This window comes from Balaenoptera musculus, chromosome 7 (assembly GCF_009873245.2).
Source record: "Balaenoptera musculus isolate JJ_BM4_2016_0621 chromosome 7, mBalMus1.pri.v3, whole genome shotgun sequence".
Lineage (NCBI taxonomy): Eukaryota > Metazoa > Chordata > Mammalia > Artiodactyla > Balaenopteridae > Balaenoptera > Balaenoptera musculus.
In genome coordinates, this window is record NC_045791.1 from 62,560,550 (window position 1) to 62,587,211 (window position 26,662).

A 26,662-nucleotide genomic window follows, 5' to 3' on the forward strand; every position below is an offset into this window, starting at 1 on the left:
CTGAAAGTAAAGTTAAGAAAACACCCCCATTTACCATTGCAAGAAAAAGAATAAAATACCTAGGAATAAACCTACCTAAGGAGACAAAAGACCTGCATGCAGAAAATTATAAGACACTGATGAAAGAAATTAAAGATGATACAAATAGATGGAGAGATATACCATGTTCTTGGATTGGAAGAATCAACATTGTGAAAATGACTCTACTACCCAAAGCAATCTACAGATTCAATGCAATCCCTATCAAACTACCACTGGCATTTTTCACAGAACTAGAACAAAAATTTCATTATTTGTATGGAAACATAAAAGACCCCGAATAGCCAAAGCAATCTGAGAAAGAAAAATGGATCTGGAGGAATCGGGCTCCCGGACTTCAGATTATACTACAAAGCTACAGTAATCAAGACAGTATGGTACTGGCACAAAACAGAATATAGATCAATGGAACAGATAGAAGGCCCAGAGATAAACCCACGCACATATGGTCCCCCTTATCTTTGATAAAGGAGGCAAGAATATACAATGGAGAAAAGACAGCCTCTTCAATAAGTGGTGCTGGGAAAACTGGACAGCTACATGTAAGAGAAAGAAATTAGAACACTCCCTAACACCATACACAAAAGTAAACTCAAAATGGATGAAAGACTTAAATGTAAGGCCAGACACTATCAAACTCTTAGAAGAAAACATAAGCAGAACACTCTATGACATAAATCACAGCAAGATCCTTTTTGACCCACCTCCTAGAGAAATGGAAATAAAACCAAAAATAAACAAATGGGACCTAATGAAAAAAGCTTTTGCACAGCAAAGGAAACCATAAACAAGACCAAAAGACAACCCTCAGAATGGGAGAAAATATTTGCAAATGAAGCAACTGACAAAGGATTAATCTCCAAAATTTACAAGCAGCTCAGGTAGCGCAATATCAAAAAAACAAACAACCCAATCCAAAAATGGGCAGAAGACCTAAATAGACATTTCTCCAAAGAAGATATACAGATTGCCAACAAACACATGAAAGGATGCTCAACATCATTAATCATTAGAGAAATGCAAATCAAAACTATAGTGAGATGTCATCTCACACCAGTCAGAATGGCCATCATCAAAAAATCTACAAACAATAAACGCTGGAGAGGGTGTGGAGAAAACGCAACCCTCATACACTGTTGGTGGGAATGTAAATTGATACAGCCACTATGGAGAACAGTATGGAGGTTCCTTAAAAAACTAAAAATAGAACTACCATAAGATCCAGCAATCCCACTACTGGGCATATACCCTGAGAAAACCATAATTCAAAAAGAGTCATGTATCACAATGTTCATTGCAGCCCTATTTACAATAGCCAGGACATGGAAGCAACCTAAGTGTCCATCAACAGATGAATGGATAAAGAAGATGTGGCATATATATACAATGGAATATTACTCAGCCATAAAAAGAAACGAAATTGAGTTATTTGTAGTGAGGTGGATGGACCTAGAGTCTGTCATACAGAGTGAAGTAAGTCAGAAAAACAAATACCGTATGCTAACACATATATATGGAATCTAAAAAAAAAAAAAAATGGTCGTGAAGAACCTAGGGGCAAGACGGGAATAAAGACACAGACCTACTAGAGAATGGACTTGAGGACACAGGGAGGGGAAAGGGTAAGCTGGGACAAAGTGAGACAGTGGTAGTGTATAAATGGACATATATACACTATCAAATGTAAAATAGATTGCTAGTGGGAAGCAGTTGCCTAGCACAGGGAGATCAGCTCTGTGCTTTGTGACCAGCTAGAAGGGTTGGATAGGGAGGGTGGGAGGGAGGGAGACGCAAGAGGGAGGAGATATGGGGATATATGTATATGTATAACTGATTCACTTTGTTATAAAGCAGAAACTAACACACCATTGTAAAGCAATTATACTCCAATAAAAATGTTAAAAAAAAAAAAAAAGACTTAATTTGTGTTCTTACATATGGTCTCTCCTGGAAAAAGTTCCCATGTACACTTGAGAAGACTATGCATGCGATTGTAATTGGTAGAATCTTTTATATATGTCTATTAGATATATTTGATTTATTAAGTTGTTTAAGTCTTCTGTTTCCCTACTTATCTTCTTTCTGGTTGCTCTACCCATTATTGAGAGTGGGGTATTGAAGTCTCCAACTATTACTGCAGAACAGTTTATTTCTCTGTTCAATTCTGTTAGTTTTGCCTCAGATACTTTGATAGTCTGTTGTTAGGTATAGAAATGTTTATAATTTTTGTATCTTCTTTCTGTATTGAAACTTTTCTTAATATATAATGTCTTCTTGCTTCATAACTTTTTTTGATTTGAAGTCTATTTTGTCTATTAGTATAGTCACCCTGCTCTCTTTTGGTTTCTATTTGCATAGAATTGTTTTTTCTATCCTTTGACTTTTACCCTATTTGTATATTTGGATCTAAAGTGAGTCTCTTGTAGGTAGTACATATTGGATCATACGTTCTTATCCATTTTGCTAATCTTGGTCTTTTGAAGATTTTAATCTGTTTACATTTAAAGTAACTGATAAGACTTCCTTCTGTCATTTTGCTATTTGTTTCCTATATGACTTATAGCTTTTTTGTCCCTCATTTCCTGAATTCCTGTCTTCCTTTATGCTTACTTTTTAAAAATATTTATTTATTTATTTTAATTTTGGCTGTGTCATGTCTTAGTTGTCACACACGGGATCTTTCATTGTGGCATGCAGGCTTCTCTCTAGTTGTGGTATGCGGGCTCTCTAGTTGTGGCTTGTGTGCTCAGTAATTGCGGTGCGCAGGCTTAGTTGCCCCATGGTATGTGGGATCTTAGTTCCCCGATCCGGGGTGTACCTGTATGCCCTGCATTGGAAGGCGGATTCTTCACCACTGGACCACCAGGGAAGCCCCATGTTTAGTTAATTTTTTATAGTGAATTGTTTAAATTTCTTTCTCATTTCCTTTTGTGTACATTCTATAGCTGTTTTCTTTGTAGTTACAATGGGGATTACATTTAAAACCCTAAGGTTATAACACTTTAATTTGAATTTATACTAGTTTAACTTCAATAACATACAAACACTCTTCTTTTACACCTCTGTCCCAACTCCTTATGGTTATTTATATCACAAAATTACATCCTTATACATTATGTATCCCAAAACATAAACTAATAATTCTTTAAATTCACTAGCCTCTTAAATTATGCAGAGAACAAAATGCAGAGTTACAAACCAAAGTTACAATTATACTCGCTTTTAGACATTCTTTGATGAATGTCTCGTTCAGTATTTAAACCACGGCATCAATCTCTCAGCTTTGGGACTAACCTAAAAGTGAGGAACGGTCAACTGGGTCTAGAAGCCAAGAGGCAGAATCCATGCAAAGTAGGTGAGGAGGTAGGAAAGAAGCCCAGCCCAGAATGTCCTCGCTCTGTGGAAGGGGAGTATGTGAGCACCTCTTCCTCCTCTCTCCCCTTCCTCACAACTGTTTTTTTACACAGACTATGTGGAAGTTGCCCTAGAAGTTCACAAGAAATATTTCTGACAACGTTACTGATTCTTTCCAGGGGCATATAGAAAAGAGGGTGCCTCTTTTAGAGTCAGTGGTTGGGCTGAGCGGAAAAGTAGGTTTGTTCTGCTTACTGGCAAACTTAAGGAAAATTGACAGAGGCTACAGTTAATAGACAGGGCTGCAAAATCCAAGAGGAGAGGAGGTTGTTTACGCCTTAGCACTGTGAGGTTGATGATGCCAACAGTTCTTCTAGGAGGCATTTCTCTGGTCCCCCTTCTGGACTGCTGGAAGGCAGGCAATTTGGAATTTCAGGAGGGATGCTTTTTTATTGCCTTTTTTAAACCTGTGGGAGAGGGTTATCTAAGAAGGAAACTATTTCTTTCTGCCTCCCCCTGCCCTCTCAGCCACTAGACTAAGCCATGGATATTGTATGAGCATAAGGCAATTATTAAATCATTCTGTTCCATGTTATTGAAAATTTAATGTGCATATGACAAGGAAAAATATCACCTTTCTAATAATTACACCTACTTCTCTTGCAGAAATAGATGACAAGAGAGTGACCAACACACAAGCAGAAGTAAGTTTTCTTATACTCTGTATAAATGTGTCCAACCAACTAAAAACACAACCAGTTTGATTTGATGTGATATAAAATATGATATGAATATAACTGTGCTATAAAAACTATTTAATTTGCTTTCCCTGACTGAACAAACAGTAAAATGGTGTCATTAAATCTCCACCTCTAGGTTACCCTTGATTCTCCACCTATGAAATACTAACCCCTGGAAAAACTTCTAAAATAAACTACTGATTTTAGAGGCAAGATATGGTATTGATAATTTCAATTTAGTGACTGGTTGTGTATGACCATCACAGGTTGGGACAGCCAATGTTGGAACCCTGGAACAAGAAGGTGGGGGACAGACACCTCTTAAGGGTCCTCTGGTGTGTGGAGCTAAGAGCAGATCCTGAGGCCAGTCTCCACATACACATGTAGGAGTTCAGATTGAAAATATGAACCAGGGACAGGGGGGCTAGGGGAGATGATAACATAGGATACACAGAATACAAGAAAATGAGCAAACTTGTGCCCAGAAATGGAACAAATATTGAGTAGGACTCATGCAGACTTGATACTCAATTCCCATGGCCACATGAGTAGGCATCTAGCAAAACTCAGTGGAAAATGTAGAAAGAACAAAATACCAGAAAGTATCTCTCAAGACTTTCCTAAAAATTTAATGAGATTGTAAATGTGAAATGCTTTGAAAACTAAACTCTTACATAAATATAGTTTTTATTAGTTAATAAGTTTTACCACTGTTACTAAACAAACCAACTTTTCTGTAGAATTAATTTTCTACTTAATCTTTGAATATGTATATGGAAATAAACATATAAGAAAACCTGGAAGTGAATGCTTCTTAAAATCAACCAAATGTGACAGAATACAGCAGAGGTACAACAGAAGGCTCAATCATCCACACATTTATACTAATGTAGAGTTGCCCTGCCTGCATCTGTGCATAATAGACTAGTATCAAAACACTCTATTTTGGAGAAATTTGCTTGTACCATTTGCTTTGGTTGATATGGATTTGGTAACTATTTGGTTGAATTTTTTACTTTTTAATAGGTTGTTTTTGCATCAGCTAAATACCAACATCTTGATGACTCCTTTGAGGGCAATTAAGCTTTAGTATGTATGAGTAAAGATGCCTCAAGCTCTATTTACAACTTCGTGAAACAGTTTCTAGTTTTCTTCAGACTCTGTACATTATGTTCTTTCTAATATGCATGGAAAGCCTAGAGCAATCCTCAAAAAGTATCTTGTAACTATTTATACTTGAACTTTTCAAAGCAAAAATAATTGCTCCAGACACTTAAACTCCTGCCTTTGACACACTGAAATATAAGTAGACACGCCATTAAAAAGGAGTCTTTGACATAATCTGATTGAGGTGTAGACCACATATATATATATATAATTTATTATAATAAGTAATGCCTTATACATAAATATCTATTTCTATCTAAACTTTAAATATTATTGTGGTTCTGACCCTGAAATATGTTCCTCTGTTCCAATTTGTATCATTTTTAGTGCAAAAATTTCTGCCTCAATAAACTAATTCTGATCCAGTGTGCTTAAGAGTGTTAAGCAGCAGTTTTGTTAGGAAAGAGCTTTTGAACATGTAAAAGAATATTACCTCAACATTGTAATTCCAAGTAAATGGAGCTATTAGATTGAACATCTCAATTCCATAGGGTTATAGACTGATATTACTTAGCAAGGACTCTCATTAACCCTCCAGAACCACTGACAATCCTATGAACCGATATAATTATACCATGGACATAGCTTTTGGAGTATATTTTGTCCTGGCACTTATGCTTTTCTCTAAAATGGAAAGGATTAGTACTATCTCTTTCTTTCTTTCTTTTTAAAATAAACTAATGTTACTAGGTGTTTATTTCCCTCAAAGGGCTGATGACATTGTACTTTTTGTCCAAATATCAGACTTATTACTTTTTTCTCTTTATCCAGTCACAGAATGCATCCCCTAAGCAAAGGAAGCAGAGCGTGTACACACCACCTGCCATGAAAGGTACTGTTCAGGTACTGTTTCCGGTTGTTGTGAGTGCTGAGTTCATGGATGGCAGGCAGGCTGTTCTCAGGCGCCTTATACCTGCTTATAAGCTAGATCTATCTTACTGAAAGTCACATTACTGACTTTCAGTAACATATGTTATTTGAAACCTAGTTTCACCAAGAGTGAAATAGGTGAAGAAGGGACAACTAGAGATGTCTCAAAATCTCAGTCTGGAAATTCAGATTTTCCAAAATAATGACAAAAGTTTTCTTTTACCTTTCCTCACATGTTCTCCCTGAAGAGATTTTTCTAGAATCCCTAATTACTCTTGCCAGTGTTGGCAGATGATTACTTTTCCTTGGCTTAAGCAAAGTATGTCTTGAATTTCAGACAGATACAGTGTAAAGTGTTGCTTCACTGCCCTGTGTCAGGAGCAGTTCTAAGAAACCCAGTCAAACAGCTATTAGCTGTACATGTTACAGCTGTTGAAATAACAACTAAGAATGCTAGCTCAGATTCTGGCGTTCTCCCAGAATTTCCACCCCTACCCGCCCCCCCCCCAAATTAGAACTGCTAAAAGAACATCTAAGTGTATCAGAATTTTGAGCAACATCAATCCCAGGGAAGGTTTCTTTTATTTCTCACACAACAGTATTCCTGACATGAGGCAGAGTGTGTCCAATCCAGTAGCTTGTGTTCCAGCCTGGCACTTGGGCTGTTGGCCCAGTGACTCATCATGCAGTCGTACAGCTCGGTTTCAACTACAGGAGAGGCCAGCTGAACAGCTTCCTCTGGAGTCTAGAGAGATGTCTAAATTGGGAGTGAAATTTTCCACTCTGTATTCTCTCTAGATTTGGGGCTTCTCTCTGAAAGAGAGGTGGGACATAAAGGGACACATTAATAGCTACTTTCCATAAACTTCCTTCCTGTGCAGCTATAAAATACAATGTTTGCTTGTTCATAAGACTGCAGTAAATAATGCAATCATCAGCATTGTAGTTAACTCCGGGGTAATTATTGAAGCTATCAGGCATCCCTTTCTCAAGATCAGTGTAATCATTTTTGAAGATATTTTCCCTATTGTAAGTCATCGTGTACTTTTAAGACACATCAGTTTTGGCATGAATGGGTCCCAAAGAAAGATATATATTCACTCATTTAATAATTTCCTCTGTTCTATTTCGGGTTAGCTTAACTAAAGACTGTTCTCATGTCCTTAGAGAATAACAGCATTATTTTTAAAGGAAAAATCTTAAAATCAAGGCCCCAAAGGCTCATGGTTTTTATATTTAGCTCTCAAATATCATAAGAATGTGGGATGCTAACGTTTAGGGAAGTTAGTCATATTGTACATTTTTACCCATAACCTTACTACTGTTGAGCCCTCTAAGATGGTCATTCAATGATAATCATTTTTGGTCATGAGTTAAAGGCTTGAGAAAGCACGGTATTTCTTTCATGAGGCTATTCGGGTATAATTACAAGCCACTTAGGTCCTCATTTATTACCTGTAAATACTTAGCAAAGTCTCCTGCTACTGATAAAAGAGAAGAGAGAGCTAAATCCACATATTTTATTCAGTCTACCTGTCCCTTAGAGCTAGAAATGAATATTTTGGGACAAAATTAAGCAATGGTAACATATGGTGCATTGTAAGCACATTAAGAAGCTTCCATCATAAAAAAGATGAATTAGAAAGGAAATGTTATTGAAATGCAAAATCAATAATAACAACTGCTCTGAAATGTATAATTCTTCAAACTGCAGTGGAACATGCAATTATTGAATGTAAAAAATGTTTGCTAGGAGAGCAGAGTAGCACCAGATATGATTAATAGTTCTGAAAGAAATCACTCTGACCAAATGGCCAACTAGGGCTTCATGAATGACCCAGTGAGTAGCTGATTAGTAAAACAAAACAAAACAAACTAGCTAGACTCCTTCCCTCTTCTCTTGTATTAGGTAGTGAGGAGTTACTGGATATAGAGGCCTAAGTGGCAGGAGAGAGATGCTACATTCTGCCTACGCCATTTCAATAAATGCCCAGACAGACTAGTCTCCCAGCTCCTACGTTCATTTATTTTTCCCTCTTTGTTACTATGGTATTTATGGCTCCACCAGGTCTCAGAAAACAGAGACATGTCCAGATCACCTCTTGTGATGAAGGCTTTATGAAGGTGCATGGGTAGGTAGGGGGTAAGAAACAGAGCAGAGGAAACCATTTTAACAGGCACACTGTCAGGACTGATATGCTGATGACCTCCAAATTCATATCTGGAGCCCTAACTTACCTCCTGAACCTCAGACTCCCATTTCTAACTAGCTACCAAATTTCTTCACCTGAATGAATGACAGTCATTGAAACTTCTCAAATTTAATATGTCCAAAACCAAACTCATTGGTTCCTTTTTGGTTTTTCCCCATCTCAATAAATCTTATCCAGCTCTTGAGAACAAAAATCTTTGCATAATCCTGCTCCCCCTTACCCAATCCATCATCTACTCTTTTTGGTGCTAATTTCAAGATGTACCCCTTCTCTATTTTCCGTATCTTCCACTGCTACTACCTTGTGCGACCACCATTGTTTCTTGCCTGGGCTGCTGAAGTAGCCTCCTTACTGCTCTCCTGCTTCTGCTCTTGACCCTCTACAACTGAGTCTCCACACACAAACCAGAGTAATTCCTCTAACGCACAAATGTGATCATGCCACCCCCTTGATCAAAATCCTCAAAAACTTCCTGTTGCATTCAGAATAAAATGAAAAATCCAATCACGGCTTACAAGTCCCTGAATGAGCTGCACTGTCCTTTCTCCTTGATCTTACCTCCTTTCACGCTGCCCCTTGTTCATCGGGGTTCAATGTCATGGACTTTTTCAGTTTATAAACATCTCAAACACACTTCTGTATCAGAGCATTTGTACTTTCCACTTTCTCTGCTTGAGAAGCTCTTTACCCAGTGGCCTCACAGGTGGCTCAGCTAATGTTCCCTCCTCAGAAAGGTCTTCATTTCCTGATAACTGCCCATCCTACCATCACTATCCATGTCCTTATAACACTGCCTTAATTTTTTCCATGGCACTCATCATTATGTACCTAGAATGAGGTGTCCATGACAACAGTTTTGTTCATTTGATATTCCCAGCACCTAGTACAGTTTCTGGCACACAATAGGTGCTCAATAAAAACTTGTTGAATAAATGAACTGTAATGAACTGGGGAATCCAGTCACACTGTCATCTGCTGGGAAGAGGATGTCCCTTAAACCTTGTTCTACTAATTGTCATACTTGTGACTCTGCTTCTGTTTCTCTTTGTTTCTCTCTCTGCTTGATCCCCCTTTAACTCTTACATTCTTACTTATCCGTACGCTTCTGTTTATCTAGTTTTACTTTTCCCCACTCCCTTCCCCTCTAGTCAAAGAGAAAATCTGATTTGGAAAATTAGTTACCATCCAGAATGATGCATCGATTTGGCTGGATTCTTAAGAAAGGTTATCTCATGGACTACTGGAACCATTAGGTGGCTGCCTCTGACTAGAGCCTGGTTCCTCCAACAATTAGTTTCTGGCCAAGATGGCAGCATCGTGGGAAACAAACTTAGCAATGTAAACAGGAGAATCTGGATATGGCTTTCTTCCTTCAGAGATGTTTCATGACTTGATCAGAACATTTACTCTTAGAAAGTAATAAGTAAAGTTAGTTCTTGGTCTTGCCATCTTTCTAGTCATAACATTATAGTCATTCAAAGTTGTCAAGTTTAAAGATTAACTAGTACAACTATCTAGTGATGCATCAAACATCACTTCCATTTTTTCCACTGTATCTAACCTCAGGGTATTAGATTGGCTATGTTCTCTTGAAGGTTCTAATATACTAGGCTTGGGCTGTAGCCAAATAATCAAAAGTTCCAGGTGATTCTGCTGTAGCAAGTCTAAAAATTGACCATACTCCAGATATCCAATCATCTATCTAACATGTCTTTCTTATGTCATAGGTTGAATAAATGAAATGAAATCTCATGGAAATCAAAGATCATGAGATCAAAATTAGCATGTTCAAAACTAACCTTCTGATCTCCACAGCAAATCAATTTGTCCTTCATGTTCCCCTTCTCAGGAAGGTGCTTATTCCTGAGTTCTGGGGGTCTCCAACGACTCTCCCTCTCTCCTTCACTCTCTTCATTAGTAGAGCATCAGGTCTTGTGGATTGCACCCCATTAGTACCTCTCCCACCTTCCCCTCTTCTATCTCCAATGTCACCATCACAAATCAAGTCACATTCATTTCTTTGCCAGGATATAAAAGGTTACTCTCCATTCAGTCTCTTTCCTCTACTTCCCATCTGTTTTCTATACTGTAGCCAAAGTGAACTTCTTAAAAACCAGATGTGATTATGTCACTTCCTTGGTTAAAACTCTTCAATAGCTCCTCACTGCCCTTAGATAAAATTCCTATTCCAGAGCAAAGTTTAGAAAGCTTACTGCCCTGTGGCTCCAATATGCCTCTCCTCTCCTTACCCACTAGGTCCCAGCCACACTGGCATTCTGTCAGCTTCTAAATGCACCAAGCTCTTTCCTCAAGAGTTTGCATACATTCTTCATCTAGAGTATTCTCCCTTGCCTCCTTCTTGTCCTCATTCTTTATTTGGTTAGTTCCTACTTATCATTCAAGCCCTGTCCTTAAAGGTCAGATCCTGAAAGGAGCTTTCCCTAACCCTCCATTCTAAATTATGTGTAGCTATGAACTATTAATAGTTACACATTCTCTATAGTTCTTTCATTGCAAGTAATCACAATATTCAATTATTTATTAAGTGTCTGTCTCTCCAACTACACCAGAAGTGACCTACATGGCAGCAGTGACAGTGCCTATTTTAGGTCTATTACCTTATCTGCAGGGCTTAACAAAATGCTTGAGACATAAGCAGTGCTTATACATATACTTTTAAATAATTTTTTTAAATGTACCCAACACTACTGTTGGTGAATGAATCATTTCCTTAGGGTGTTTACCTTCTCTCTGGTCTATTAGAAAGATCTTTACTCTATTGAAATTTATATTCATGGATTCTTTTCTATATCTTGTTGCTATTTGTGATAAATTTTAAAATGACAACTATCTGAATATTTCAAGACATCTATCAGGTCCTTGCCTCACCCCTAATTTCTCTCTTTCCAGGTTAAAACATTTCAATGTCAATTATGCCTGTCCTTTCACATTCACTCCTGATCTCCTAATAAGCTTCATTTTGCCTATATCACTCTAGAAGTACATCATTCAAAATCAACTTATATTTAAGGAGTGGTCTGACCAGAACAGAATGGAGACTTCAATTATGCCTGTCACCTCCTTCATTCCAGATAATTTAATTCCATTAATGCGACCCCAAATTGTATTAGCTTTTTCTGGCAGCCATATACATTGGTGACAAATAGTGAGCTTACCATAAATTCAAAACTTCCAAGCCTTTTTCATGTACTGCTTTAAAGCCATATTATTTATAATGTATAGCTCATTTAAAAATTACGTCTTTTCTTAACCAAAAAGACAGTGCTGTCATCCCAATTGACTTTCATCTTCTTAGAGTCAGACTGTCACATGAACATGTCATATTTCATATCATGATTCCATCATCTATTTTATTTTCCATTATCTCAATTGTTTGTCACCCATAGGTTATATAAATTTATCTCTGATATTTTTATCCACATCTGTAATAGACGTATCACACAGAACGGGGCCTGCAGCACACATATCTCCCTCTAGTTGACACTGGTCCCCCTGAAGGCCATCATTCAACCAGTTATAAAATAGACTTATTATGTCAAGATTACATCCCTTAAAACTAGAGGATATTATTAACTCTCATTAGATACATTATTATATTTCAGATATGGTGTGCTGACATTTTTTCATCTCTATAGATGAGTCATAAATTTGTAATGTATATTATGCATAAAAAATCACACGTTGAAGGTTGCATAGAAAACAGACTTACTTTTCCATTACCCTGTGTGATATAGTGCTTTATAATTATGTAAATAGAAAGTTCTGAAGATTATCAGAAAAATGATAGCCGACCACTGAATACCCATGTGATTTCTCTGGTGTTTATATGGTGGTCAGCCCTGTAATTTACAGAACAGCCAATTAAATTATTGTTGGATAGCTTGAATCATGTTTTCAGAAAAGCAAAGTAGGTTTGAATCTTGGGGCAGGAAATGGCTGACTCATTTCCACACCCATTTTGTGTGTGTGTGTGTTTTACTGGAAGGCAAATGCCTTCAACTGCAAAGCAAGGGCTATCGATTTAAAAGGAAATCTGAATATGAAACAAAGCAGCTGACTGAAAAACAGCTTTGTAGAGCAGGTCTATTAGTATTACATTACCATTCTTAATGTATCACAAGTCAGATTTTTCATGGACTTCTGAAAAACATCTTCCTCTCATTCTTCATAATTTCTTTAAAAGAAAAGCTTAGTTACTTCAGTGTCCAGAGATTGTTCTTCTGACATGCCCAGTAGGTCTTCTCTGAATGCTTACAGCATTGTAACTCCTACCTTTTTTTCCTCCAAGGATGGTGTGATCTTGATATTTTATCTCAATTTAGCCTCTTTTCATAATAAAGCAATAAATGCAAATAAGGAAGAGCCCAGGGAAGGAAATAAATCAAACTGGCCCAATAAAAAGTCTAACATGGATTTTGGAGGATGGTAGGTGACAGTGACAAAGATGTGCCATGTAATATTAACTGAAGGATAATCTTCAAATCAGGGAAAGCTGTTGATTGTAGTAATTTAATGGGACCCAGCAGGAAAAGACGTGGACATTGTGGGGGAAGCAATCAGTGTGCAAACCTCAGTGACACCACTTGTTAACCGTTCAACTTCAGCAAGTCAATGATTTTAACCTGTCTCTTCTCTCGTTAGTTAAATGGAGGTGATACCCACCACACAGGCCTGTTGTGGGGACAAAATGAAACAATCTGTGTAAAGAGCGTGCTTAGAAAAGGCACACAATATGTAAGATCTATTTTGAGTAATTATTTGAACCCTGGATTAAGAGGCAGGTACACCCCTCCTCGTTTCCCCTGAGCCTGCAGAAAGGAGGAATGAAGCCCTGGGGAGAGACCAAGGAGGGATGGAAGGTCTTGGAGATGAATAAAATCCCTGCCAGAGCTTTGCTCTCATCCCAGTAGGAACTGAAGAGTCAGGGCTAAAGGTGCCTGATCCTAATAAGCATGTGGACAACCAAACCCTGCAACACTCACTCCACTTTTATTTGTACCAATCTCAGGTAGATTTGTGGAGTTGATCTTTGACCTTTCACTTCCTTTGTAACAAAACCCTGCTTTGCTTCATTCACCTGCCTCCTCCTCTCAGACATCACGTCCCTCTTTTCCCAGCTAACTAACAGCCCTCTCAGAGGTACTGATATTTAAATTAATCAATCTCATATTTCAAAAAAGCCTAAGAACAAAGTGATGTTTAATGGTAAATTTGGGGGTGCTAAAGAAGATCATACAATAAACATTTCTAGCCAGAGGGATGTGTAGGAAATCATATAAATTCAGCCTATAATTAGGCAATGTAAATAGGTTAACAATGATTATATAGAACTATGATCAAATCACTCTTCCTGAGTTTGAAACCTCTTATAACTGTGCTGAAAAAAAAATTCTCAAAAGGAAGAGACTAGCCATAGTACCCTGTTTTCATCACCCCCTGCATGTTGAAAAGTCAGGGAGGGAAGGTAGCAAGATCTTTTAGCTTCGCATCAGGCCTCCTCTACATTGCATTCCTTTTTTTTTTATAACATTACTGTCCCTCTGTGGTTGTTCTTCAGGTATTCATCACATTTGCCTTTCTATATCTTGGCTTTTATGTTTGTGCTGGCCTGGTTTATTTACTGTGTAGGGTGGGGTTTATTTATGCAACTCAAGAAACATTTTAACAGATTTCTAGATAACAAAGAACATTCTAAATATATACAAGTCTTGCCTTAAAAAAAAAAAAAAAAAAAACCAACCAAATATGCTTCTATTTCCAGATCCACTTCCTTCACTTCTCTTCAATTTCTTTCACTAAGTTCTATGTTCATCTCTCCTCATATCTTTGAATTCAGAAGGTGGGGTCAGATTGGAGAACTGATCTGAGAATATATCTTTCTTTTTTTTTTTTGGATTGTATTGTATGTGCATTATATATATATAACATATATATATATATATTTACTAGATCTCCATTGGAGTATAATTGCTTCACAATACTCTGTTAGTTTCTGTCGTGCACCAAAGTGAATCAGCCACATGCATACACATGTCCCCATGTGGTGCCAATTAAACTTTGAAAAGGAGACCACTGTTCATCAATATGGTTCCATTCAGGTGTCTGTATATATTTACACCTATTTTAAGCTTAATCTTTTAAATGTATCAATACATTCCTCTGTTTAAATAACATACAACTTTTAAAATTGCTTCCTATCTTAGAAGTAGGGGAAGAGATGAACTTTTGTATTTGGTTGGAACAGATAAATCAAGACCCAGTGTTTCTCCCAAGTCTGCAAATGGTAAAACTCAGTTGCATAAGCACTAAAAATGTACTGCCACACATCACACATGAGCCTCCACTGTGTATCGAGCATGGCCTTAAAGTGGTGTGGCTGCAGAGATGAAAGGCAAAATCCGCACCTTCTGGGAGACCAGTCTGGAGGAAGCAGCACACAAGTGGACAGGTAGAGCACACCATGGTAAGTCCTTGTACAGGGATTTGAGCAGAGCTATCAGGGGACGTGAGGGAACCCACGCTGTCTGGGGGACCAGAAGGTAAGGCCTTTTAGATCACTGAAGGAAGAGTCATGTTTACACGTGTCTGCAGAGTTAAATGGACTGGGTCATGGGAAAGTGGAACACACATCTCACCATTTTCATTCCTCCTGCTCATACAAACTTCCAAAGCATTTAAGATGATACCATAATGTAGACAGGTAAATCCTACATGGGTCATCACCAAGTACTTCGCTGCCATGCAAAGTCTAAAAAGGCCCCACTAATGGGCTACATAGACATCACTTTCCAATGCATTTGGAAATCCTTGTGCATTTGATTCCATTTTTAAAAGTCTGATTCATGTCTTTGTCTTTCCTCTTAATAATATTACTTTTAACAGAGTAAGTTCCAACTCACATTATGCTATTTTAAAAATAAAATTTATATTTTAGAACAGTTTTAGATTTACAGGAAAATTGTGATAATACAGAGTTTCCATATACGCTATATCCAGTTTTTTCTATGATATATATCTTATATTAATATGGTACACTTGTTACTTACCAAACCAATATTGACCCATTATTGTTAAATAAAGTCCATGTTTTATTCATGTTTGTTTAGTTTTTGCCTAATGTCCTTTTTCTGATCTAGGAACACATCCAGGATACCACCTTACATTTAGTTATCACATTTCCTTAGGCTTCTCTTGCTTCTGACAGTTTCTCAGGCTTTCCTTGTTTTTGATGACCTTGACAGTTTTGAGGAGTACTGGTATTTTCTGGAATATCCCTCTATTGGGATTTGTCTGATGTTTTTCTCATGACTAGACTGGGGTTGTGGGTTCTGGGGAGAAAGACTATAGATATAAAGTGACCATTTCATCACATGGTATCAAGGGTACATGCTATCACCCTATCACTGTTGATGTTGACCTTGATCACCTGGTTGAGGGAGTGTTTGCCAGTTCTCCCCACTGCAGAGTTACTGTTTTTTTACCCCCTTTCCATATTTCATTCTCTGGGAGGAAATCACCATGTGTAGCTCACGCTCAAGGAGTGGGAAGTTATACTCCACCTCCTTGAAAAAAATGTATCTACATAAAATTATTTTGTAAATATATTATAAATTTTTTGGAATAAATTCCAATAAATAACTATTTGGAATTCATTTTGCACAGAACATTCGTCTCTGCTCCTCCATTTCTTTACATTTATTCAATCATTTATTTTTATCAGTATGGACTCATGGATATTTATTTAATACTCTGGGTTATAACTCAGTACTACTTTATTTTGTTGCTCACACCATTACTGTGGGGTTTTTTGTTTGTTTGTTTTAGCATATTCTTACTTTCTGGCGCTACAAGATACTCCAGGCTCATTTGTATATCTTCTACCCCAGTCTTACAGAATCAGACATTTCTCCAAGCAGCCCTCAAATTACAATTTTTATTTTTATTTGAGCCAGTAAACTGTAAAACGTATGTTTGCATCAGTATATAGTTACTAAAAATAGAGAAATCTATCACTTGCTCTGCTGAAATGTATGTGCATTATATCCATTAGTGTTTAGGAGGGTTATTGCCACACTATCGGCATACTAAGACGTACACACTCCACTCTTATGAACGCTAATGGGAGTCCCGGAAGAAAAAACAATGCCTATAAGTAGAATAGGCAGATGTTGTCTGTATGGGCTTGCCTTCCTTCATTTAATACCTAATACAGTGTTCCCTTATGTTTTCTGGGATGAGATATGTATTGCCTCTTTACAGATGCTGAATTGGGAATAGGTTTGCAGCCTTCTTGGAGATTGGCTATTTGCTTTACTTAAATTAAAGATTTTAAAAAGTAATGTGTAAACACCTTATATTTGTGTAGTGCTTCAACAGAAGCAATGTGTTTTTGTATAGCTAATTTGTTTTTTACAGGAAACTATGTAAGGTAAGCAGAATCTTTCATTTTAGAGGAAAGTGAGGCTCACAGAAGACAGCAGGGTTCCCATGTTTAATGTCATGCTCCTTTACAAGGCCAAATTGTGACATGAGCTTTTTTTGCTTTTCTGTTGGAATAGTCAGTATTTTTCCCATTTACCCATCTATCCTATTTGCCCTAATTAAAATCTAAAGATCCTTCAGCCTTATAACTTAATGAAGTTTTTACAAAATCTTTTATACAAAAGTTCCTACAAGATGCTTAGTACTCGTTTTTAATAATTTTTATATTTTGAACTCACATTATAGGTCCATATGTAATAACAATGGACTTAAACAATGGATTAAGTCTGCCTTAATCTTCTCTCTCTCCAATCCGCCTTTCCCCACCTCCGACAGCTGACCACACAAATCTGACCCTGTGACTTTTTGTTTACAACCCTTCAAATGTGCACCCATTCCTTTATGACAAGGCCCTGGAAATAATCTGCAGGGCTGTGTATGATCTGGCCCCTCCTACCTGTCTAGCCCCACCTCCTACCACAGCTTCCTTTAATCTCAGGCTGCAGCAATGCAGAGCTGCATTAAGTTCCTCAAAAACAATGCGTGGTTTCTTGCCTCCACATTTGTTCTGTAGCTTCATTTGCATAGATGTCCTCTCTCTGAGCCCTCTACTTCAAAATCCTTTGAGCTGTGCTCCTTTGAGACTCAGAATGCATTATACCTACCTATCTGTGTGTAGGGGTAATCCCTTCTAGCTAGACTGAATTCCTTGGAAACAGGGCCAATGTCTTATTTGTCTTTCAGGAGTATTCTTATGTCTTCCATTTGTATTGCTGAGGACTCTTAGTAAACACTGAATCAGTGACTGAATAACCTTCCTGATTTAAAAATGAATGTCAGTTTAACGGTTTAATTTTAGCCATACTGAAAAAAGTTACAAATTGCTGATGTGTATTTCAGTCACTCATTCATTTACTCACTCACCCTTACTCATTCATTCTACAAACATTTACAAAATGCTTACTATCTGCCAGGCAGGTCATGTATTAGGCTCTTTTGGTTGAGGATGAGCTAAACACAGTCCTCGTCCATAGGAAACAACGTAGTCAAATGGAAAAGAAAGCTGTGTAAAACAATAATAAGTTCTGTAAGATTGATGTGGACAATGTTATTTGAGCATGGAAGAGGAACCCACTAGCTCTCCCTGTCACACATAGCAAAGACTTCGCAGGAGAAATGAACTTCATCTGTTAGTTGAGGGATGAGTAAGATTTTCATAGAGAAGCCCGTGGCGTGGATTCCAGACAAAGGGTTGAGCAGCTGCAGAGGCACAGAAGCCAAAGCGCAGGTGAACCCGGAACACTGTGGCTGGGGGTGAAGCCTGTGGAGGGGGGAACATGGAGAGATGCTGGGGACTGGTCAGAGGTTCTGTGTGCCATGTGCTCAGGAGCTGAAATTCTGTCTTGAGAAAACAGAGCACTTTTGGACAATTTTTAAGATTACTTGGTATGTTACCTTGTTCTCTTGAGTGCTTTGAAAATATTAGGAAGAGGGAAAAGGATTAAGAAGTTGATTCACAGAGTTAATTTTTAAAAATTAGTCTACCCTAGATTTTATTTGCCTCAGTTCATCTGTCTGTTTCCACTGCTCTTATTTATAGAAGATGGCTAACAACTAGCACCAACTTCTTTTTCTCTTGCTTTAATCCAGTTTGACTTTCTAAATCATATTTATGAGCTGTGAGAAGTTGAAATACTCATCAGATTATCTTCCAAAATAAATTAATGGAAATCCAATTAGGAATGTGTTATAAAATAAAAATGTCAAGATAAATGGAAGAACTGGTTCTTAGTGGGGCAAATTTAAGGTAGGATTACATTGTTACAAACTTGTACTGGCTTATGAAACTTTTCTAAACATTCTCCCTTTTAAAATCTTATATTCTTGTCTGATCACAAGACAGCTTTAAGAACAGTTTCATTAATTCCTTTCTCAACAGGTCCTCATGACAAAATACCCCACGTTTCAGTTGTCAGAACAGGCTGCATTCTTTCTGTGGAGTGTGTATTTTTGGAACAGTAAAGATAACAGCATTGCTGCCAATCAGTATACAAATACTTATTAAACTTGAACTCTATGCAAAGCTCTGAGCCATGTGTTAAATAAATGAACTACCAAGTTTTAAAACACTCTAGGTCAAATTCTGAGAAATTTCAGTTTTTTCATTAAGAGACAAAAACACCAAATAGAAGTAAGAGTGTCCAAAGATTAGTTTCAGGAAATTACTAGGCCCACATGATAAAAATTACATGATAAGCACTGCATTAATGACCTGTGTTCTATATCTCTTTCTGGTGTAATTACCAACAGGAGCCATGTTGTGCTTTCCTTACCTTTGATAGGAAGCCGAAGCCACCTTTTTTTTTTTCTTGACAGAAATTTTATTCACTGCATTCTTGAGTAAGTTTGTAAGATTTTATTCTCAAGACCAAACTTAAAATGATCTTATTGACTTTCAACAAGCTATCTTAGAGCAAGGTTCTCATATGTTTCCCTCAATATAACAACAAGACAATCTCAGCTTTACATACAGATGGACTAGAACTGATAAAGGACTCTGGGAGTTGGAAATGGCATCATTTTGCCCCTTCTGGATCCGAGGCCATTGCTCAGTCTATTATTAAGTATTTAATTCTTAAAAGCATATTGGTCCTCCTAGGCCCTGGCAGTCTAGAGGCAAATAAAGGAAGTAAGCTGTAGAAGTAACAATTAAAATGATTGCCAGAGATGTGTGAGCTAGCTGTCTGAGGAGGGAAGAAGCAGAAACACTATAAATTTACACAGTTACATCACTGTGAAGGACAAGATGACCAAAACACTGACCTGGAATCACTCAGAAAAAATGTTGTACTATTTTTAATGTAACATGCATTTTAAAAGGCAGGAAACTGAAAGTATACAATGAAAGATTTTAAATTCCACCTTTTTTTTTTTTTTTAAGAGTTCCTACTCAGTGCAGTATGTACTTCACAGCGCATGAAAATACAAGTGTGAATGCCCTCTTGTTCTTTTTCTGAAGACTTTAAAAATTTTTTTTATTGGAGTATAGTTGCTTTACAATGTTGTGTCAGTTTCTACTGTACAGCAAAATGAATCAGCTATACGTATATATATATCCCCACTTTTTTGGATGTCCTTCACATTTAGGTCACCACAGAGCAATAAGTAAAGTTCCCTGTGCTCTACAGTAGGTTCTCATTAGTTATCTATTTTATACATAGTATCAATAGTGTTTATATGTCAATCCCAATCTCCCAGTTAATCCCACCTCCCTCCCTCCCCCACTGGTATCCAAATGTTTGTTCTCTACGTCTGTGTCTCTATTTCTACCTTGTAAATAAGATCGTTGATACCAGTTTTTTCAGATTCCACATATATGCGTTAATATACGATATTTGTTTTTCTCTTTCTGACTTACTTCACTCTGTATGACAGTCTCTGGGTCCATCCATGTATCTACAAATAACCCAATTTCATTCCTTTTTATAGCTGAGTAATATTCCATTGTATATATGTACTACATCTTCTTTATCCATTCCTCTGTTGATGGACATTTAGGTTTCTTCCATGACCTCGATATTGTAAATAGTGCTGCAATGAACACTGGGGTGCATGTGTCTTTTTGAATTATGGTTTTCTGAGGGTATATGCTCTGTAGTGGGATTGCTGGGTCACATGGTAGTTCTATTTTTAGTTTTTTAAGGAACCTCCATACTGTTCTCCATAGTGGCTGTATCATTTATATTCCCACCAACAGTGCAAGAGGGTTCCCTTTTCTCCACACCCTCTCCAGCATTTACTGTTTGTAGATTTTGTGGTGATGGCCACTCTGACCGGTGTGAGGTGATATCTCATTGTAGTTTTGATTTGCATTTCTCTAATAATTAGTGATGTTGAGCATTTTTTCATGTTTGTTGGCCATCTGTATGTCTTCTTTGGAGAAATGTCTATTTAGGTCTTCTGTCCATTTTTTGACTGGGTTGTTTGTTTTTTTGATATTGAGCTGCACGAGCTGTTTGTATACTTTGGCGATTAATCCTTTGTCAGTTGCTTCATTTGCAAATATTTTCTCCCATTCTGAGGGTTGTCTTTGCAAAAGCAATGATGTCCACTCTTACAATCTTCTACAGTGGCCAAAGGGTTAGGGAGGGTGTGAACGACGGGAAATGGGAAAAGGTCTCAAGCTCAGTGGCTCATAAACTGGTGTTCCAGTCATTCAAGAACATTAGGAAGGATGTGAAAACAAACTTGGCCTATTTAGCAGTTTTGCCTAAGTCAGTACCTTGCCTCCTAACATGTAGTGGAGATTTCCTTAAAAATCTTTCTCAGAAATCTAAAGATGAAGACTGGCTTCTGATTTCTTCCAGTCCCTACAAAACATTTCATCATGTTTGGAAAGTTGAAAGGATTATATTGAAACATTAAAAAGTATTTTGATTTTTCATTTTGGAATGGTGAACTCCTGAGCCAAATTACCAACACCATAGCGATTCATTGTCACAAATAACCACACTGAGGACTTCCCTGGTGACGCATCTGCCTGCCAGTGCAGGGGACATGGGTTCAATCCCTGGTTCAGGAAGATCCCACATGTTGCGGAGCAACTCAGCCCATGAGCCACAACTACTGAGCCTGCGCTCTACAGCCCATGAGCCACAACTACTGAGCCCACGTGCCACAACTACTGAAGCCCACGCACCTAGAGCCTGTGCTCCACAACAAGAGAAGCCACTGCAATGAGAAGCCCGCACACCGCAGTGAAGAGTACCCCCTGCTCACCGCAACTACAGAAAGCCCACACGCAGCAACAAAGACCCAATACAGCCATAAATAAATAAATAAATAAACAAATAAAATGTACTGGGAAAAATAAAAGGGGAAAATTCTTTAAAAAAAAAAACAAAACAAATAACCACACTGAAATGCTTTTCTTTGTGGACTATTCAGAAACTAATGAATAATTAGAGTAATAATAAATTATTCTTCCATACTATGATACTTGGAGAAATATTTCATCTAATTTAAAATTCTTGTTGACTCTTCACCCTATGTAAGACCCTATTGTCCATTTCATGTGAGACTATGAAGTCTAATGATCCTAGTTCAAATTCTGAAGAGAGCTTCCATTTTGAGTTCATTTGATGACCACCAGATTATCAGTTTTGCCTCTTAACCTCCAGTAGTTCAGTGAAAAATAAATATATTTCAGGTATTGAAAATTACCTATGGATGACTATTATTGAACAAGGGCTCATGTGCCTGTGCAGCAGAAAGCCAAACTCAGACAGTGGGTGTTTGCAGCAAAGTAAGGGTTTATTTGCAGGGCGCCAAGCAAGGAGATTGGACAGCTCATGCTTAAAAGACCCTAACTCCTTGACGGCTTTCAGGCAAGGGTTTTTAAAGACAGTGTTAGGGGGCTTCCCTGGTGGCGCAGTGGTTGAGAATCCCCCTGCCAATGCAGGGGACATGGGTTCGAGCCCTGGTCTGGGAAGATCCCACATGCCGCGGAGCAGCTGGGCCCGTGAGCCACAACTACTGAGCCTGCACATCTGGAGCCTGTGCTCCGCAACAAGAGAGGCCGCGATAGTGAGAGGCCCGCGCACCGCAATGAAGAGTGGCCCCCACTTGCTGCAACTAGAGAAAGCCCTCGCACAGAAACGGAGACCCAACACAGCCATAAAATAAATAAATTAATTAATTAATTAAAAAAAAAAAAAAGACAGTGTTAGGGTAGAGGGTCATGGGATGTGTGATCAGCTCGTGGACCTTTTGATTGGTTGGCGGTGAGGTAACAAAGTGATGTTTTGGGAATCTCAGCCTTCTGGTTCCAACCATTCTGAGTTCTATGTGCTTGTGATCAGCATGTAGCCACCATCCTCTACCTGGGTGGGGGGGGGTCTTAGTTTTGGTAGAATAATAATTCAAACATATGCATCAGACTGTTATCTATATCCCTTCAGGAGGAACTAGGAATCCTGTGTTTCTATTGTCTTAATCATTAACTGCTTGAACCTGCTTTTTGGAACTTAGGAAAGGCTTACAAGACTAAAGCCTTTTTTTCTACAAACAAGAAATGAAGGACATGGAGGGGCTTTTGTACCTGGGAAGGCCCCACAGGGTCCTGCTTGGTTTCAAAATCTCCTTTTCTTTGATACTCCTCAATCCTCAGGGGAACAGGAGCAGGATAAGAAAGAGAACAAAGTTTTACATAGGTTAATCATAAACTCAGCAGGGAACTTGGTTTCATGATCATGCTAACCTTATATAACTATAGATCTCAATATAAATTTTTATATGGCCAAAAAAAGTTTTTAAAAGTATTAAAAATACATTTTATTTTTAGGTGTGTATTTATAACAAGTGTTATTTTATATTTAGTTTTTAAATTTAGTTTCACTATTATTTTAATGTTTGCCTTGAACAAAACTATTCTATTATTGTGGGAATTAGTCTGGATCTTTCGGGACAGTTCTTAGTATCTCTAAAGGATTCTGAACTTCTAAAAGAATGGGGCAAGAAGGGAAGTCCTCTTCTTCCATCTGTTCAGGTAAAAGGTAACTGTCCCTACCTTTGATGTTATGGAAGGAATACTGGAGAATAGAAGGAAGAAGTATTGGATCTGAGATTTCCTACACTTTCCCCTTCCATGCTTTAAGCCCTGATGGTTAATGTAGTCAATCAGAGCTCTCCTAAATCTTCTAACCCTACTATTACTCCTTGACATAATTCCCCCTCTAAACAATAAATTAGCACTTGTGCGATAATTACTTCCAAAATATTTTTCTATTAATCTTTCCCAATTATGTATGCCTGTGGTATCTTGTTTATGCTGTTTTCTTTGACACTGCAATTTTTCTATTAAGTAACTCAACTGGATTTTAAATAACATACCTGTAAATCCTAGCATGGAGAAATATGGGAGAGAGATTCGTTTGCCAAAGATTCTTAGGCTATGTGATAATGTTGATCTCTACATACTCCTTTGTACTAATCTTACTCATCCTAAACTTTGTGAAAAACAATAATAGATTTAATTTTACTTTGGGCTTTCTTAGACAGTAGTAGGCAAAGTATCATTTTATTATTATTTAATTAACCTTTTATAATTACCTGGGCATACAAATGCATTCTAGAATTAATGAAAACAAACAAAAAAATCTAGTCTATTTTCAAATTTTTAAAGAAGTACAACATGAATACATGCTTCATAAAATGAAAACTAAAACTCTCCTTACCTCAAAGTAGCCCAAAGCATGGCAAAACACATTTCAAGTTTCATATAACTTAAACATTGCTACAATATGCTATTTGTTTTTTAATAACTTGAAATGTCATGAACTTAAATTCTTTTTTTTTTGGTTAAGTTACATTTTCTAAGAGCTGAACCAAGATAAACTGGAGAAACACCCGCATAGTCTTAATTTTAATGCAAATTAATTTTAATTAGCATATCAATTTATTGAAATTAGTGATGGAAAATATTCCAAAAGTAAATATCACAGGTCCCTGTTGTCAATGCCAAAGTCTTCTTTCATCTTATCATGATTAATTGTTGAATCACCACAGGTCCTCTGTTTTACCTGTAAAGCCAAAGCAAAGAATTCTTTGCATTTATATCAGCATCCTTTGTCTTCCAGACAGGCATTTTAATCCCTTCTGATCTCTGAGATAAATATATCTTTTCATGTAATTATATAATTACGTGGTAGGCCAGAACAGATCCCATGGAGCCACTCCAGTGTGTGCCATGTAAATAATGTTCTGTTCTACCCCTGATAATTGGCCAATAGATCTCCCTAGGAGTGTTTTGATCCCTTAAATAAACACTATGTGGGCAAAGGGGGTTGTATTTTCTCACTGGCAATGAAACCAGAAAGAAGAGCTTCACATTTGGTGCTTATTACATCATTTTAAAAAGAACTGCTTGTGACCCTACAGCTCCCTCTCCTGGTTCAGGAAGTTAAAAAAGGACAAGTGGAAAATAGTGTTCATGAACTAGAGCCTCTTAGGCGAAAGTGTTATTTTAGGTATGCAATGGGGTTAAACTAAAGAAATAAGCAACAGAAAGACTTCTCATTTTTATTTTTCTTAAGTTGTGAGCCACCCTCCTCACCATCTATCTTTATTTTACCATTTTGTGTGCCTGTACTATGTTACTTTTTGCAATAAAAAGCAAGCTCTAGAACAATGGTAATTTTTCTGAACAACTACAACCAAAGTAAGCTTCATGAGTCTATCAGTTCCACTTTAATAGTTCCATCCCTCCATTAGGCAGGCGGTTATTCATAAGAGCCTTAAGTTACCTCCATCTATGGGGGTGGCAAACAAAAGATGTAAAGAAATGAACCTCTTTTTCAAACTGAACAATTAAAATCCTGTGCATCTCATCTTTATGGTATTGGTGACCACCTTTACTTGGTACAGGCAAAATGTAGCTGAAAAAGAGAGAGGATGAGAATCGGAGAAACATGGGCTTGAATCTCAGCTCTGGTGATTAAAATCTGTGTGGTATTCTTCAAGTTATTTATCCTTTTTGCTCTCTCTTGTTCCCATCAATAATTTGGAGATAAAATTCTCAGAGTCCTTGTGAGGGATAAATAAAGTAATGCATATATGTATAGTGCCTGGCATGTAGCAGATGCATATTAATCGTAGTTAACATAATTCTAAGAAATATGGGGTTTTTGCCCCAATGATCCAGAGAGTGCAGAAGAGAACTTCCCTTCTAAAAATTCTGAAAGTACGGCCACAAAACGTGTTCAATCATACAAAACATAATTCTTATTGAAAGAAATCAATAGTTACAGAATCTACAATCCAAACCCATTCATTTTTTAATATGGAGACAAGATAAGAAATATAGTTGACCCTACAGAATCATGGGTCCCAGAAACCTATTAAATCAGGCTGTAAAAGAAGCTAGGTAAATAGCATATTCTGCTGAAGAGGATTTAGATAATCAGTTACAGATGTTGTCACAGATTATTACAAATAAATGCATGTCTTTGATAGCTCTCTTTTACTATATATATAGTAAATGTGTTTATTTTAGTATACTAGGTTTTGACAAGACAGTAAACAATGGTTTTATAATCAAATAGCTAGATAGGAAAACGTGGTTTAAGCCTAACATTTATCTATTCTGAGCGACTGTCTGCCTCCAGGGAATACTGTGCTATCTCTAGTTCTATGTACACAGGCTAGGTCACTCTTTACTATTAGGTAATAAAAAATAATAGAGGCAGTATAGGTAGTGGTTAAGTGCAAATGTCTGAAGCCAGAAAATCTGGGTTTGAATTCTAGCTCTGCTTGAAAGACCTTGAGAGAGTACATGGGATGCCTCATCTGTGCTTCACTTCCTTCACTTATAAAATTGTGGTATAAAAGTGTACACTTAGTATCAGTTTCCTAGGGCTGCCTTAATAAATTACCACACACTTAGTGGCTTAAAAGACCAGAAGTTTATTTTCTCACAGTTTGAGAGGCTGGAAGTCTGAAATCAAATTATCAGCAGGGCCATGTTCCCACCAAAGGCTCTAGGGAAGAATCCTTCCTTTTTGCTACCAGCTTCTGGTGGCCCCAGCTGTTCCTTAGCATATGGCAGCATAACTCCAATCCCTGTCTTTGTCTTCACGTGGCCTGCCCTCTGTGTGTCTGTCTGTCCTCTCCTCTTCTTATGAGGATGAACAACGCAATAACTGAAATTAAAAATACACTAGAAGGAATCTATAGCAGAATAACTGAGGCAGAAGAACGGACAACTGAGCTGGAAGATAG

General features: G+C 37.5%; 1 protein-coding gene across 2 annotated transcripts in view; it reads left to right on the forward strand.

The window, feature by feature from the left end:
* Nucleotides 1–26,662, forward strand: part of PPP1R1C (protein phosphatase 1 regulatory inhibitor subunit 1C) — a 124,679-nt gene that overhangs the window by 65,235 nt on the left and 32,782 nt on the right. For both annotated transcript variants that reach the window (XM_036858800.1, XM_036858801.1), the window contains exons 3-4: nt 4,060–4,097; nt 6,072–6,132. In XM_036858800.1, the coding sequence (XP_036714695.1) occupies nt 4,060–4,097; nt 6,072–6,132 (99 nt within the window). The remainder of the gene's footprint in view (nt 1–4,059; nt 4,098–6,071; nt 6,133–26,662) is intronic.